Source organism: Perkinsus marinus (genome assembly GCF_000006405.1).
Source record: "Perkinsus marinus ATCC 50983 genomic scaffold scf_1104296931384, whole genome shotgun sequence".
NCBI lineage: Eukaryota > Perkinsozoa > Perkinsida > Perkinsidae > Perkinsus > Perkinsus marinus.
In genome coordinates this window covers 454,745-468,493 of record NW_003215766.1, presented here as the reverse complement: position 1 = coordinate 468,493, position 13,749 = coordinate 454,745, and the positions used below count along the sequence as shown (strand labels likewise).

The 13,749-nt window shown below is 49.2% G+C and overlaps 4 protein-coding genes and 1 non-coding gene across 5 annotated transcripts; 2 read left to right on the top strand and 3 right to left on the bottom strand.

Moving 5' to 3' along the window:
* Positions 1 to 209: 209 nt before the first annotated feature.
* Pmar_PMAR005243 (hypothetical protein) lies at positions 210 to 1,023 on the bottom strand (the record flags this gene model as incomplete). The annotated part of the gene is made up of 4 exons (XM_002786491.1): positions 210 to 286; positions 338 to 467; positions 517 to 668; positions 843 to 1,023. 4 exons carry the CDS (start codon positions 1,021 to 1,023, stop codon positions 210 to 212), a joined length of 540 nt encoding a protein of 179 aa, XP_002786537.1.
* Positions 1,024 to 1,195: 172 nt separating this feature from the next.
* Positions 1,196 to 2,845, bottom strand: Pmar_PMAR005242 (hypothetical protein; the record flags this gene model as incomplete). Its single annotated transcript, XM_002786490.1, has 6 exons — positions 1,196 to 1,342; positions 1,387 to 1,560; positions 2,026 to 2,143; positions 2,320 to 2,434; positions 2,495 to 2,538; positions 2,631 to 2,845. The coding sequence occupies 6 exons, from the start codon at positions 2,843 to 2,845 to the stop codon at positions 1,196 to 1,198; spliced, it is 813 nt and encodes a 270-aa protein (XP_002786536.1).
* A 709-nt stretch (positions 2,846 to 3,554) lies between these two features.
* Pmar_PMAR005241 lies at positions 3,555 to 3,627 on the top strand. The gene has a single exon. It is a non-coding gene; the product is annotated as a tRNA-Thr (tRNA).
* Positions 3,628 to 4,480: 853 nt separating this feature from the next.
* Pmar_PMAR005240 (hypothetical protein) lies at positions 4,481 to 8,347 on the bottom strand (the record flags this gene model as incomplete). The annotated part of the gene is made up of 12 exons (XM_002786489.1): positions 4,481 to 4,528; positions 5,114 to 5,619; positions 5,833 to 5,991; positions 6,302 to 6,440; positions 6,483 to 6,576; positions 6,622 to 6,678; positions 7,123 to 7,380; positions 7,427 to 7,557; positions 7,603 to 7,774; positions 7,826 to 7,918; positions 7,971 to 8,124; positions 8,170 to 8,347. The coding sequence occupies 12 exons, from the start codon at positions 8,345 to 8,347 to the stop codon at positions 4,481 to 4,483; spliced, it is 1,989 nt and encodes a 662-aa protein (XP_002786535.1).
* A 1,918-nt stretch (positions 8,348 to 10,265) lies between these two features.
* Pmar_PMAR005239 (hypothetical protein) lies at positions 10,266 to 12,911 on the top strand (the record flags this gene model as incomplete). Its single annotated transcript, XM_002786488.1, has 3 exons — positions 10,266 to 10,304; positions 10,461 to 11,465; positions 11,519 to 12,911. 3 exons carry the CDS (start codon positions 10,266 to 10,268, stop codon positions 12,860 to 12,862), a joined length of 2,388 nt encoding a protein of 795 aa, XP_002786534.1. The 3' UTR covers positions 12,863 to 12,911.
* Between the last annotated feature and the right edge of the window lie 838 nt (positions 12,912 to 13,749).

Below are 13,749 nucleotides of genomic sequence, written 5' to 3'. Positions count from 1 at the left end.
GCGATATACTTTTGATGCGACTCGAGTAGATGCTCTCGCCTCCTAGGAAGACATGGACAACCAGACAAAGCATGAGCTCTCACTTGCGGCCTTCACAAGCCGTTCGTAGCATTCTTCGTCGACGCCGAGCTCTCACATAACGATGCCCTAGCGTTCTTGGCGTCAAGGCCTCCACCGTGTGACTCTTATCTTGAAGAATCGGATAGGAATCACTCGCACAGGAAAGGAGGGTCATGCTTACTATTAGATTGCGGCACTGGCCGCTTAGGTGGGACGAAATTGGTGACTGTCAACAATAGTATTAGGAGCGCCGCTATCGGAGCAGTGACAGACCTACATCTAACCCCAAGAACTGCCTCGAGTGTCGATACAGCATTTTGTAAAGTCGACTCTATCTGGTCCAACCGGTCCACCACATTCGCCTGATGAATGGCAATCCGCTTGTTATGATCTGCTGCACGATTGACCTGATAAGCAGGGCCCCTTGGAATTCACTGAGCCGACATACGAGCCTACTTGCTCGTCCAGTTCGTCGACGATGCCTTCCCATTTATCCGATCCATTAGCGACTATTCCCCGGGGTTTGAGGAAATCATAACGACGGTAGAATTGACAGAATCGGGTGGCTGATTCTAGATCAGAGAACATACTCGACCTCAGCATAACACCTGAATGAAGAAATTCAGTCAGCTACTGCACGGTCATCTATTGGAGCGATGAGAATGGCACATGCGAAACCAAATCCACTGCAAGGCCGCGACTACATATAACAACAGGTGAAACTTGGAATTGGGTAGATTTTTGCAATCACCGATAGGCGAGAGAAACGACAAGGGTCTTACGCAAGTCGACAGTCTTCTTCGCACTCATGGCTTTGAGTGCTTCAATGAGGACGCCTCTGCGCGGTAGTCCCCACAGGGACCACAGAACCCTCGACGCGTAGTAGTCTATAGTCTCCATGACGATGGACTGGGCCGTCTGATGATTCTCCACAGCATTCCGAACCTTCCGGGAAATAACCATGGAAATCTAGGGTGATACAAGCGACAGTCACCACTAAATACGTCTCGACCATGATAGCGAGGAACAGCTGCAAAACGCAGAAGTACACGAGGACCACATACACTACGATGTAGAGGAAGATGCTCCTGCCAGACGATCCAATGGATAAGAACTGACTATAGCGATTGATGATTCACCAGTCATTCTCCCAGGAGTCGAACCATTGACCGCTGGACAGTATATAGAACTGCGTCCAGAGGGTGGCGGAATAGGTTGAGAACTCATCCATGATGCCTCCGAAACTGAGCCAGGCGATAAGTCCCAAACCAAAGTAAAGTACCTAAGGTATTGTCTTGAAGCGAGCATGGTCCCCCGAAGTCCTACAGCGAAGGAGAGGGAGAAATTAACTATCTCGCTTTGGGCGGAGCGGAGAGTATTTGTGAAGAGAGCAACTCGAGGGTGGGCACTCATGCTGGCGATCATTCGGGTGAGGATTGAGTAGAGGCAGATCTGTACAGCGAACTCGAGCCACTCTCGTAGTCGATGGTAGTGGATAATCTGAGGAAGCCAATGGGCAGCAGGTCTGTGCGAGTAACAAGACCGACTCGATCTGTCATTCGTTGGAGCTCCGCAAAGTTGCTCTCTTCCACGGAGGTTCCATTGCCCCATGGTATATCGAGGAGCCCATCCAAGGTTGAATCGAAAACGCTTGGTATTATAACCCAGTATGAAATCTAGACAACAGAATATAGATGATGTCGCAGGGTTTGTTGCTTCGGCGAGGGGTTTGTAGTTCATTTTATATTCTCATTCTTTCCCCATTCCGTCGAATGGTTCACGTACCGTAAAGGAGAACGTAGAAGCCACGCATGCTATCGACCGCGTGTTCTGGCGGAGACTTCTATGCATGGATGAGAGGGGAGAGAGGGAAGCGATGCAGGATGCAGGTCTTACACACAAGGTTAACGTGATCATGACAAAGATAGATACAATGACATCAAACTCGTAGTAGAGCTCCTTCACTGCGGCCTTTGTGAACCCGCCCGATCCGGTCTTCCGGATCAACGAGGCAAAGTCGATGGCCAACAGGTAGATACATGTAACGTAAGCCAGGACGACGCTAGTAACCCAGCCTGCCATCCTGAAGGATTGATAGGCTAAACGGAATCCTCTCCTTCGTGAGTCCCACTGGTCTGTGGTGATCCTCTTGAGCGTATACAGCTGCCACTTCCCTGGTGCTGAAACTTCATGCCACTCCACAAGGAAGAGACCGAGCGACCCCTCGTCAAGCGACGGGTCCTGTTAAACATGCTCTACCTTCTAGGCTGACGTAGGAGTCTCACAGGCTGACTGTAGAAAGGAGCAAGTAGCCTGATATCAGTACTAGCGATGTCGACAATATGTGGGTCAAGTTCTATCTCCCGGAGATACCCTAAAACGTTCACACCTGAACTCAATACCATTCATCACTTGCGCGTCCACATGCCCTCACCCTGGACATCGCCCGAGCGACAGAGGAAGGAGAGGCCCGGGTAACTGAGACAACTGATAACGCTTTGTTACACTGTATAGTGTTTACACTACTACGATGAGGCACGTGGCGAAGAAAGACTCCCGTACCGACCTACGAGTTGTTGTCGTTGAGTTTGCTAAGCTGCTGATCCTCGATCAAGTCGAGGATCTCTCCAGTAATCCCGTCGCAGTACTGTCGCGTTGGGAAAGTGGCATGTTGTGTCAGAAGGGGCGGTCCCAGCAAGCATATGCCCTTGTGATGGGTCCTTGCATCGGTTCCATCTAGATCCCGTCCGCTGATGAAGTCCTCGAAAGGGAGACCGTACTTCATGAGACTATCCATCTCGGATGGCTCTGTTCGTCCTGGAAATACCTTCGAGCTCCCGTTGCTGGCTGACGTCAAGTTCAGGTGCCCAACGAAGCAGCTCATCAAATCTGTCGTGATAGGCCACGTATTCACCGGTGAATCTCCCATCCGAAAATGGGCCAGCTCGGTGTCGATACTCACGACTATGTTACTCCCCGCGTTGAGTTCTTTGCCGGGAGTATGTCGCATAGAAACGTTACCCCTGGAATCAAACACTTCAAGGCCCAGTACTGAGAGTAGGAGGCACAAGCGACCCATAGGGTCGATGCCTCAACGGTTGGAATCTCCGTCCTCTCATCAAAGGTCGCGAGGATAGTGACGCCGTCACCAGCGGTCGGAACCAAGACGGACGAACCATATCCCAGTGCCTTCCCAGCGGGGATAGCGGCGAATGGTTGGAACTTGCGGAACAACCGAGATAGATGAGTCAAAGATTCTCTGATTTGAGACACTGAGCTGGCAGCGCTTCGCTCCTCTGGATCTGTCAGCAAGTTCTAATTATGCAGTAGTTGTCCTACTCTCACTCAAGTGCTCGTGGATCGATAACCGGATGAACCTGTGAGGCCCCAACTGTAGTCCGGCCGAAGCGAAGATGAAAACCAGGATAAAGAGCGACATGAAGATGATGAACCTGAAGAATCGGTGCACATCACGGGATGAAATACATATTTCGGCCTTCTTAGCTTAGTTGGTAGAGCACCCGCTTAGTAAGCGGGAGGTCGTCGGTTCAACTCCGGCAGAAGGCTCTTTTACATTTAATGATTTGAGAACATTTCTTGTTGTTTCTCGACGTAATCCGTGACCACCCGTTGCAAGTTGATTCTACCTTCCTCCGATCGTGTGGAAACACCTTTCCAATTCCAGCCGTTCCATGAGCAGTTCTCGATCGAATCGATAGAAACGTAACCTGCGAAATTGAGTTCTTGGTAACCCTCTAAGAGGCATAGTTGTGCCGCGGCAATGATGTAACATAATTCTCCTAATGAGCGTTTGCTAGGGCAGTGTCTACAGAGTCGTCAGGAAGCGTTCTCATACACACTACCTGAAATGCTTCTGAATATAACTAGCGGCCCTATTGGTTTTTGCTCTCGTCTCTGCCATCCTCTCTATTCCAGCATCACTAATCTCCCCAATGTGCTTTCGGAATTCACTCGGAACTCTGCGGAGAGAATACCAGAGGTTTTTAGATGTTTCTACTCCTTACTCACCGTGCTAAAGTACGCATCCCGATTGGAGTCTCTCCACGAGATCGATCCCCCGCCTGTAGCGACCACATGACCCACCAGTTACGCAGGTACTGCCATACGCCAGTCTTTGCAGACTGCACGAGCACATTCGAGCCTTCTTGCTCCACAGGTAGCTCTCTCTCACCCCATGGAGCGGTCATAGCAAGCCTCCAACGGTTTACTCCACAATCTCTAATAGCCCCATATAACTTGCAACTCAACAGCAACCTCTTTGAAGAAGAGGGAGATTACTACAGTGCAGACATAGCCACGAGAGTGCGATACAGATAGCTGGCCATTACTGCCAAGTAAATCAGAGTTGAGATATAGTCCAACACTACACCGAACCATATTACAACGAATAAATGCAATCTCATAAAGCAATAGCAGCAGTAGCAGCACCGTCAGTAGTAGCCATGACCTGAACTCGCTCTCCGCTCTTAGCGTCATGTACAAGCGCAAGCCTCGTTCTCGACGAAAGCGTATAGACAACACAGTGATAATGGTAGTATCAATAGAAACTCCCACGAAGCAATTAAGGAATAATGATCTCTGCTCGCGGGCAGCGGCTATCACAATCGAAAGGAATAATAAGTAGAAGAAGAAGGACAGTAAGTGTGGTATAGCAAACAACCTATATAGTTCCCTATTACTAATCAGTTTCAGCACGAGCAGAAAAAAGAATATTCTTTGCATCACATGTTCTGCCTCGGCCCCAACAATAAACTACGAGCAAGTGTCTTCACATTATGAGGCTATGTACAGGACCTTTGTCCAAAGTAAACGACATAACCCTAGTAACCAACGCTTACTCCTATCATCACCAACAGACACACAAGTAGCAAAGGGATAATACCACTACATACCCCTAAGGCGTTATTCATCCTTATCAATTAGGCATAGCAGTAGAGACAGACGATACGAATCCTCATAGAGCAAGCTACATGACCTGCCCTAAACTAGCAGCTGATACAACCGCGTCACCAAGGAAGGAGGCAACCCCCACTCTGTCACCCCAAGAGTCACCATGACCCACAGAAGTGAATAACCTAGGACCTTCCTCCCCAGTGTTATGTGTGGTGTCCCCCAGCTCTATAATGATATCCTCATCATCAAAGTCATCATCATCTTCATCATCAAAACAGTCAGACTCGCAAGACGAGTCACTGCTATCTGATGAACAATCCGATTCGTCCGAGAGCTCCGAGAGACACTCATCGTCGCTGATATCATCATCGTTATCACCATCCTGTTCATCCCGTAATGACACTTCCTCTTCTTCACGATGACCTCTGCCGCATGCACGACCGAGGCCCCCACTAGTTTCGCCGTCGTGGGCCTTCAAGCTGGCAAAGGTTGGGGGCAGACAGAGCGGCGTTGGATCCTCAGGCAGCATCGCAGTCGGCAATGAACTTGAAACCACGACACCGGGCTCACGCTGTTTCATGAACAGGTTAGAGCCATCTCTACCAGTCGTTATCACAAGACGCAAACCAGACGCCTTGAGAGGACCTAAGCCGGATCAATTAAAGTGAGAAAAGCCTGATCCCGGAAATACCAGAGGGACTCGTCTGTGAAGCCGAGCTTCTCCTCCTCCTTCTAACTCCATTGGGACTGGGTATTCCACAATAGGCGCAGAAGGCTACAAAAGGAGACAACACATGCTCCTCCACAACACAACGGAAGCACACAATTCTAGCTAGACGCGAGCACAGCAAGTCGTACCTCCCCCAGCCACAGTAAGCTTGTGGCACCGACGGCAATTAGTCCACTGCCCGAACACACTGGCTACACTTTCAGCTGAGCCACCCTTCACAACTTCATCGTTGTTAGGTGGTGAAGTCGTGTTGGGTTCTCCATGAGCTTCCTTCTCCGTGGATACACCTAATACGGCATACTCTGTGATGTTGTTGACAGCAGTAGCAAGATCTTCAATAACGACTGGGGCGGCGGGAACTAACGGCGGTAGCACATCTTGAAAACTCATTAGCGGCAAGACTCTGCAGCAACGACAAAGTGGCCATCACCCTGTATAAAACAACAATCCTGGTCCTCGGAAACATGCAAGGAACACACTAAGAGAGAGGCTCTCAGTCTTCATCAACTAACCGCTCCAAACTTCGAACCTTCATATGCGCCAACATCGCTACAATGAAACAAGTAGCAAAGCACATACCATCACAGAGTGAACTACATTTAAACTGGGACTTATGGATCTCTGCTTGGACTTCATCTAACGTGTACTGTTCGATAGGGAACTCGTAGTCCATACCATCTTGCATCTTGAAATGGGCCCTCGCTGGCGTATCATAGCCATAAAGCTCATACGAAGTCTGATCATCATCTATTCACAGAAGAGGGCCTCGAATGACTACCTTCAGCTGAGGGAACTTCCTCTTTATCTTGTCACTCTGCATATGCATGATCAGCCGTCTAGCCGTCTCCGTCCGAGCCCTACCAGGGTTGTACCTTTAGGCACATACTCAACGCTCTGTGATAGAGGCCGTGGACTACCCGACATGAACGCTCTCTACATAGGCAAGGACATCCAGCTTGTGGAAGACCTTATACCTCATTTAAGGAGAGAGCGTCTGATGAACCAACTCCTACAACAAACAGTGTGCGAAAATGTGCACATGGTCAACTACATGTGTTGCCGACAATATGAAATGTAGGGAATTTCTCATTGGTTTTTGAGCACTTCTACCCGAATTTGTAAGTGAACTCCTATAATTAGTGAGGAAGCTCTAGAACCCAGCTGAGAGAGGCGAATTCATATTCCAACGCTAACAACGAAGCCCTACCGTTCCCCCAGCACCCCATACACGACAACAACTAATTTCAGAAACTTCTAATAAAAATGCCAATACCACACCCGGGCGAACCATGCATCATATACGAGAAAGCTCATTCTGTAGGATACAGCGTCGGCCCTTGGTAACTGGCGTGATCCAATGCTGTAACCTCTCCCCTCGGAAAAGGACCATGTCCCCTCTACCCAGTGGCACTTCATACCTTTCCTCCTTAGAACACTTGAAACAGTTGAGACCACCAGTGAAGTCAGTGCCAGGAGTAGACAACATGCACACAAGAGTCACCAGAGAGTAGTTGTCCACATGCTTTTCTATCGTGCCGTCTCCTATGCTCGTGTCATAGACTATGTACTCCATCTCTGGATAGGAGTGCTCGTACTCATCCAAAACACCCCAGAGCTGATCAGACGCGTATTTACTCGCCGCCAAAATCTTCAAGTACAGGCCGGGCTGCAATAGCCTGAGGAAGCACTACTTTATGGGAACCACCATCAAGAACTGAGTACCTCATTTGGACCTCGACCCGATAGGCTATATGCTTGTACTCAAGGTTAGCTTTACGGTCCTCTATCTTCTCAACAGAAGCATGAGTAGCAGCGCCGACGACAAGCGCTATCTCCGATGCAGAGAGGAACTCCTACGATACCGAGTATACGGAGTAAACGGAACACTGTTGTACTACTGGTAAAACGATAAAGTCTCTGTGACTTTTCGGGGATCTGAATATTCTACAAGTAGAGTCAAATCGGTTGAAGGCATGACCATTGACGAGCGCTCCGAGACGCTGGTGGGACAGTCTCAGTCGGTAGCCCTTGAGAGAAAATGGAGGAAGACCTTCTATCACACGTACACGCCTGACGATACCAGCCACACTCAGCCACAGCCAGGATTGACTTGTGTATTACTTCGGTGGGGGCCTCCTGGCTCTGCTAACACTAACAACGTGGTCCTCACAAGAGGAAGTACTACACGAGACCTTACCGCCCTCGAGTGAGTCCCTAATAACTAGATAGTCTCATAGACTCTCGTCGAGGATCCCACAAACGGTACCTCTTGGACTGTTGGCCGTTGTACGAAGAGTCATCACTGTCTTCCGAGGAGCAGGAGGAGCAGGAGGACGATGATGACGATGAACAACAGCTCGAGAGCTCCTCAGCTGGAGAGATATCCTCAGTGATGTGTGCTGCCGACCATAGCATTCTGCCTGACACCACCGAGGAGCTTCAGCTATTCATAGACCCCTGCTTACTGGTGGTAATCAAAGGCTTCAGCTGGACTAGTCGGCCCGTCACATAGTCGGCAGCTGGCTCGACTCCCCTCAGAGTGCCAGGCATCCTCTGCACTATGTCCTCCAACCTCGTTGCTCTATCAGAGGGTGAAGTGCAGACTCGCTGGTCGGTATGGGAAGGAGGAGATGAACACATCATACAACAGAGTTGGGATACTATAATACCATTTCCCTCATCAAACACTCCTATGGACCGTTCTGTAGATGATAAGTGCTTTACAATTGGGGCCTCGAGTATTCCTGCAGCATAGGAGGTCCAGGATGCTCAAAATTGTTGTTTGAAAAGCCAACTACCCGCACAGTGCATTCGCTAGCTAAACCAAGCCTAGTTGCAATTAGGTAGAGCAAGTGCACTATGAGCTGTCGCCTTGCAAGGGCTTGCGCCAGTCTAGATGGATCCCACTAGCACTCTCCACTGTGCCAAGGACATGCACCATCGGTGCTGTGTAGGAGGAGGGTCTTGACACAGTGACTACGACCAGTTTTATATACAAAGCAACCCGAATAGAACTGCATTCCCTCTCAAGGGACATAGTCTTGAAAGGACTCCTTATTGGGGAGTGATCAATGCAAGCTCTACGGTGCTGGACTAAAGGCAAGCAGCTTCTCGTCACTGAGGATTCGTCATAAGGCTATGATGAGTAATAATAGGGAGTAGTCCCAGTATTAGGGAAGCAGCGGAGCTAGAGCGCAAGATCGAACGAAAAAGGTCCTGAATAATGTAATGTGTTTGGTTTGAACCGACGACCTGAGAACAATCTTGAGATCTTCCCATTCCTCTACCCCTCTGCCCGCTATCGTGTGGATACTGATCAGCGCGGCTCTTAGGAATGGGGGCAAAGCGGCAGACTAACCCACACTTCACACAGAGTGCAGATACGGAAAGTACGCGACTTACGATGAAGTTGATGATGGACTCTGATTTATGGTTAGGTGTCTCAGGCTGAGACACCTATCCATATCTGAGATTCTCAGCCGTGTTGTTGTCGAACTAGGGTCAGGCTCCGTTGGATCCATGACGTTGACTATGTCATGCATGAAATGAGGCTACTTGTTTCAGAGTAATTGTTAATCTTCAATGGTCAAGACTCCCACTACTCGTGAGTTCGTATGCGAACTTAGCAGCTGCATGGCAACTGAGTAGTGAAAGTAACAGCACAAGCACTCAAGTAGCGAGTATATATACGGACATATCAACCCGTTTGATTCAAAAACCATGCAATGGCATCGATGCAAGTCAGTCGAGCGGCTTGAGTCAAGCTGACCCGGCGTATATGTGTTCCCCCCCTCAACCCCGGGAAGTATGATTGCTGCACTTGGGTGGATACGCTCTAACCCTCCATCTAGCGAGTCCACATACTATGTCAGTTTGTTGACCACCTCAGGTGAGACTATGTAGGGCTATCAGCATTACTGTGACGAATTTCATCATCGAATTGACCGCTCTTGCTATCGCATCTATCAGCTCATCTTTATATGCTCTCTTCCCAACATCTACTTATGGCAGTACTCGATCAATGAGGGAAGATACTATTGGGGTGCGTCTCACACGGGACACTATCGCCGCTGATATACTCGTTGTGTCGTAGGCTGTGGAGCTAAAAGTATAATGTCTCGGATAGTAATCTACAGTGCGTGCCAATTTGATATGCAAATGCGATAAATGCGCGTTTTTTTTTGAAATTAATGATAATCGCTCTGATACTTCGCACATACAGTGTAAACATTGCTACAAACATATACTGTGAGAAACGTTGTAATGTAATGCGAAGTATGTAACGCCTGTTGCTGTATGAAATATATTATTATAAGCGTGCCCTAGTTGAGGTCGTGGTCACTGACTTCCTTTCGCTGATGGCCACGACCATCGAAATTGTGTGAGTAATTATGCCTCGCTGAGGAAATTACAGGATTGTAGGGTAAGTTGGATCTTGAGGCTGGTTTACTCGAAGGTGTGGATGCCCAAGGGCTCAGACCATGCCTTTGCTGGTTATTCTCAGCGAATTGGCAGCCAGTGAGTATTGTCATCAACTATGCAGTTTCTATCCTTTCTGTATATGGATGGTGTCCACCCCGTCACCATCCTCCATATTATCGTATGATTTCTATTCAGCAGTGCTAGCCGGTTTAGCAGCTTGTGCCTGCTTTTATGCGGTCCTACTGCCAATAGGATCCCTTTCAGGGCTATCAGTAAGATCTTGTATAGGACTCTCGTTGAGAAGCATCATTCCTGCGCGGCCTTTGTGTTGTAGGTATTAGCTCCCGTCTGGGCCGGCATCATTACTCATCTAGATGTACGGACTACCGCCACGTGGTGCTTCAAGAGCATCGCGGCTGCTGTCATCGGAGTCGTCGTGGGTATTGGGGTCGGCTCCTTTGTTCGTGCCATAGTCTCGGCCGATTTGGTACAGTACGTGGGTGTAGTAGTTATGATACCATTTGCTATGCTCGTGGCCCTCAGCGAGCCTTCGACTGGCTGTAAGCTTGCGAGCGTCTACCGCTACGACGTGGCGCTGGTGACCGCATATGTAGTCGTTGCATTCGGCCCCGGCGATTTGTTCATCCGAGCACTTGTAATTTTTCTGAGTTTTGCTGCGGGTTCATTGGTACCGTGGATCCTCACACTGTTCGTTAACGCTGCTTGGGAGACCCCTGGAGCGACAGCCCCGGCCCTGCCAGCATTCGCGATTCGCGCTGCCAACTTCTTTGAGATGCTGTCCAGCTTAGCAATGACAGGGGAGAGCCAGGCTGAGTGGCTCGATAAGGAGCGACTTGAATTTGAGAAGGTGTGGAGAGAAGCATTGAGTGTTGTGGACATGGGCGCCCACATGCGAGCAGTCATTTATCGTATGGCTGCTGAGCTCTTTGCTATGCGGAAAACTATACGGGAAGGCCTATACAGCGACGCCATTGTGGAGATTATGTGGAATGCATTGTTGTCGGACATTATTGAGTTGCGGTTGCAAGTAGTATTCTGGCTGAGAACGTTGACTAGAGCGAGGAATCGAGACCCCAAGGAGATGGAGGGACCTCACTTGAAGGAGAGTGCGGCGAAGCTGGAGGCATTGCTTTTGGAGAAGTCATTGGAGTATAGTCGTATGCAAGTGTCGGGGCGGTCGAGGATAGTGCCTGCAGAGGATGTGGTGCGCTTTCAGTATGCATGCTCAGCTATGACCAGGTTTGCCGTGCTGGTGCAGGACTTTCATGATATACAGCGGGAAAAGGAAGAAGAAATGGACAGATGTCGTGGAATTATGGTAGGAGACTAATTTTGTGGCGCGCGGTCAGAAGTGGCATGTTTTCGTCTTAGGGGATGAGTAGCGTTGTGGAGTACTTGAAGCGTGTCTCGAAGTATTGGAAGAACTGGCTTCGCAGTCCGTGGTTTTCTAGAGGACCTTTTAGCGGTAAAATATCATCTCGGCTGGCGTTCCCAGTTCGTCTTGGCCTCTCTCTCACCGTAGCATGTGTACTCATCATCGCCTGGGCTAAGGCAGTGCCCTCTATGGCCCCCCATGCCCTTTGGGGCGTCTTACCTGTTATGTTTTGCCTGGTCCCTACTGCTGGAGCATCTCTGGTTAAGGGCAGTCGGCGGCTGGTGGGAACTATACTGGCGTCTGGTATCGCCATTGCATGTGTTGCTATTCATCCGCATAATAAGGAGGCGTTCTTTATCGAACTTTTCGTTATAACGTTCGTTGGTAAGCTAGCCAGTTTCAAGCCTAAAATTGGCTATGCTGGTTTAGTGTTCAGCTTCACGTGGACGATAATTGCAATCATGCCAGCGACCTTCGATGGTGATGAACCGTTCCAGTCGGTGCTGAAGTCGGCTCTGTGGCGGATGGCCCTCACTAGCACAGGAGTTGCAGGGGCCACAGTGATGTCGTGGATTGTTTTCCCAACGTTTTCGACTTCTCGAATGGAGCGTTTGACAGCGTGGGAATTGGTCTCGCAAGTCAACTTGGTCACCACTGCGCTGGAGCATCTGATAGGAACTCACCAGCCAGTGGATGGCTCGGGCCAGGAGGAGCTTGGGGATGTCCTTTACCTTTCTAGTGCCGAACGACATGCCTCGGAGTCGGATGCCAGGGCGGAGGCAACTGTGCTGAAGAAAATCAGAGCGGTGGGGCTCTCCACATTACGAGTGTTGGACGTGCAAGGGGATGTGGACCGGCTGGGTAGAAGCGCTATTGTGGCTCATGTTGCGATGACTGACTGCGCCGCTCTGATTGAGGAACCAGCTGCCGAAGAGTTACTGGAGCCCTTGAAAGGCCTTCTGTCGGGCATAGTGATGGCCCTGAAGGATTCTGTTTCGAGAGTGGTATTGTTCATAGTGGACACGAGTAACCTCATGCCAGAGGGACTGAGGACTTCAGCACACATGCGAGACCCTGGAGTCCAGATGCAACAGACATACGACGCTTTTGTGAGGCTGAGGGAGAAGCTTATTACTGTACCGCTGGATGGCAACTCAGACCTGATGGCTAACGTCCTCAGCTCTGGTGGTATTCGCTTCTACCATGCTATCTATACTCTGTCTTTATTCATAGAGGACTGGCGGGACATCGAGTCTTCCCTGCGCGGGGTCGACGGGGGGCTTGTGGGGTCTGTGGATGGCGTGGGTTGTGTAGGAGAAGGCATTGGGAATTTTTCGTAACGCCTCCCTTGATTTTTTGCGACGTCTTTGTTCCCATCAGAGACGCCTGATTTGGTTTCACGTGTAATTTTGAGAGATTGTCATTGCCGCTGTTGTGTTCACTGAGGGCGATTGAGCCAGTGCCAGGTTTCTCGATTTTCTCATTGGATCAATTTCCCTTTTATGTTCGACCAAAGTTCCGCCATTCCGATTCGGAAACTCCTCATTAGCGTATGAGGGCTGGCTTTCTCAGGCCTGGAGGTTGTGGAGTTAGAATTACGGTAGTATCAACTCCAGTGTTGGAATATCTGTTTGCTTCCCTCGGCGGACTGTAATTTCAGAAATTTACATACGAAGTCGGGTGTAAGTGTACAGAAACCAGTGATGATTTCCTCAAATTTTCCTCAGAATTTCCGCAAATGTCACCTACACATGTAGTTGACCATGTGCATATTTTCCCACACCGATCAACTCCTTATGTTTCGTTGAGACATGGTTCACTCACACCTGCATAAACCTCAGATAACTTCACTTATGCCGGGCATTTAAATCCAGCCAACCCCAATTTCGAATGAACTTTGGTGATGAGGAGCTCTCCTGGGAGTGAGAGAGTAGTATTAAGTTTTGTAGAGCTCCGGGATGATTTATAACATCCAGCTTGCATTTAAAAGGGTCGGAAGTTGCGATTTGAACTTGTAAGCCCTGGGCCCAATTTCAAAGCTTGTAATTTATGTTGAACACATCGAATTTAAAAATTCATGGCGAGTGGCATTTCTGCATATTTCTGTGAAGCAAGGACGAGAACAGAAGTTGCACTTTAGAAGAAGTTTGAAGGGCTGTAATCGCCCATGGTTAACCTGAGCTGTACGTCTGCCTTTTTATTAGCATTATACTGCCTCAACGTGCTT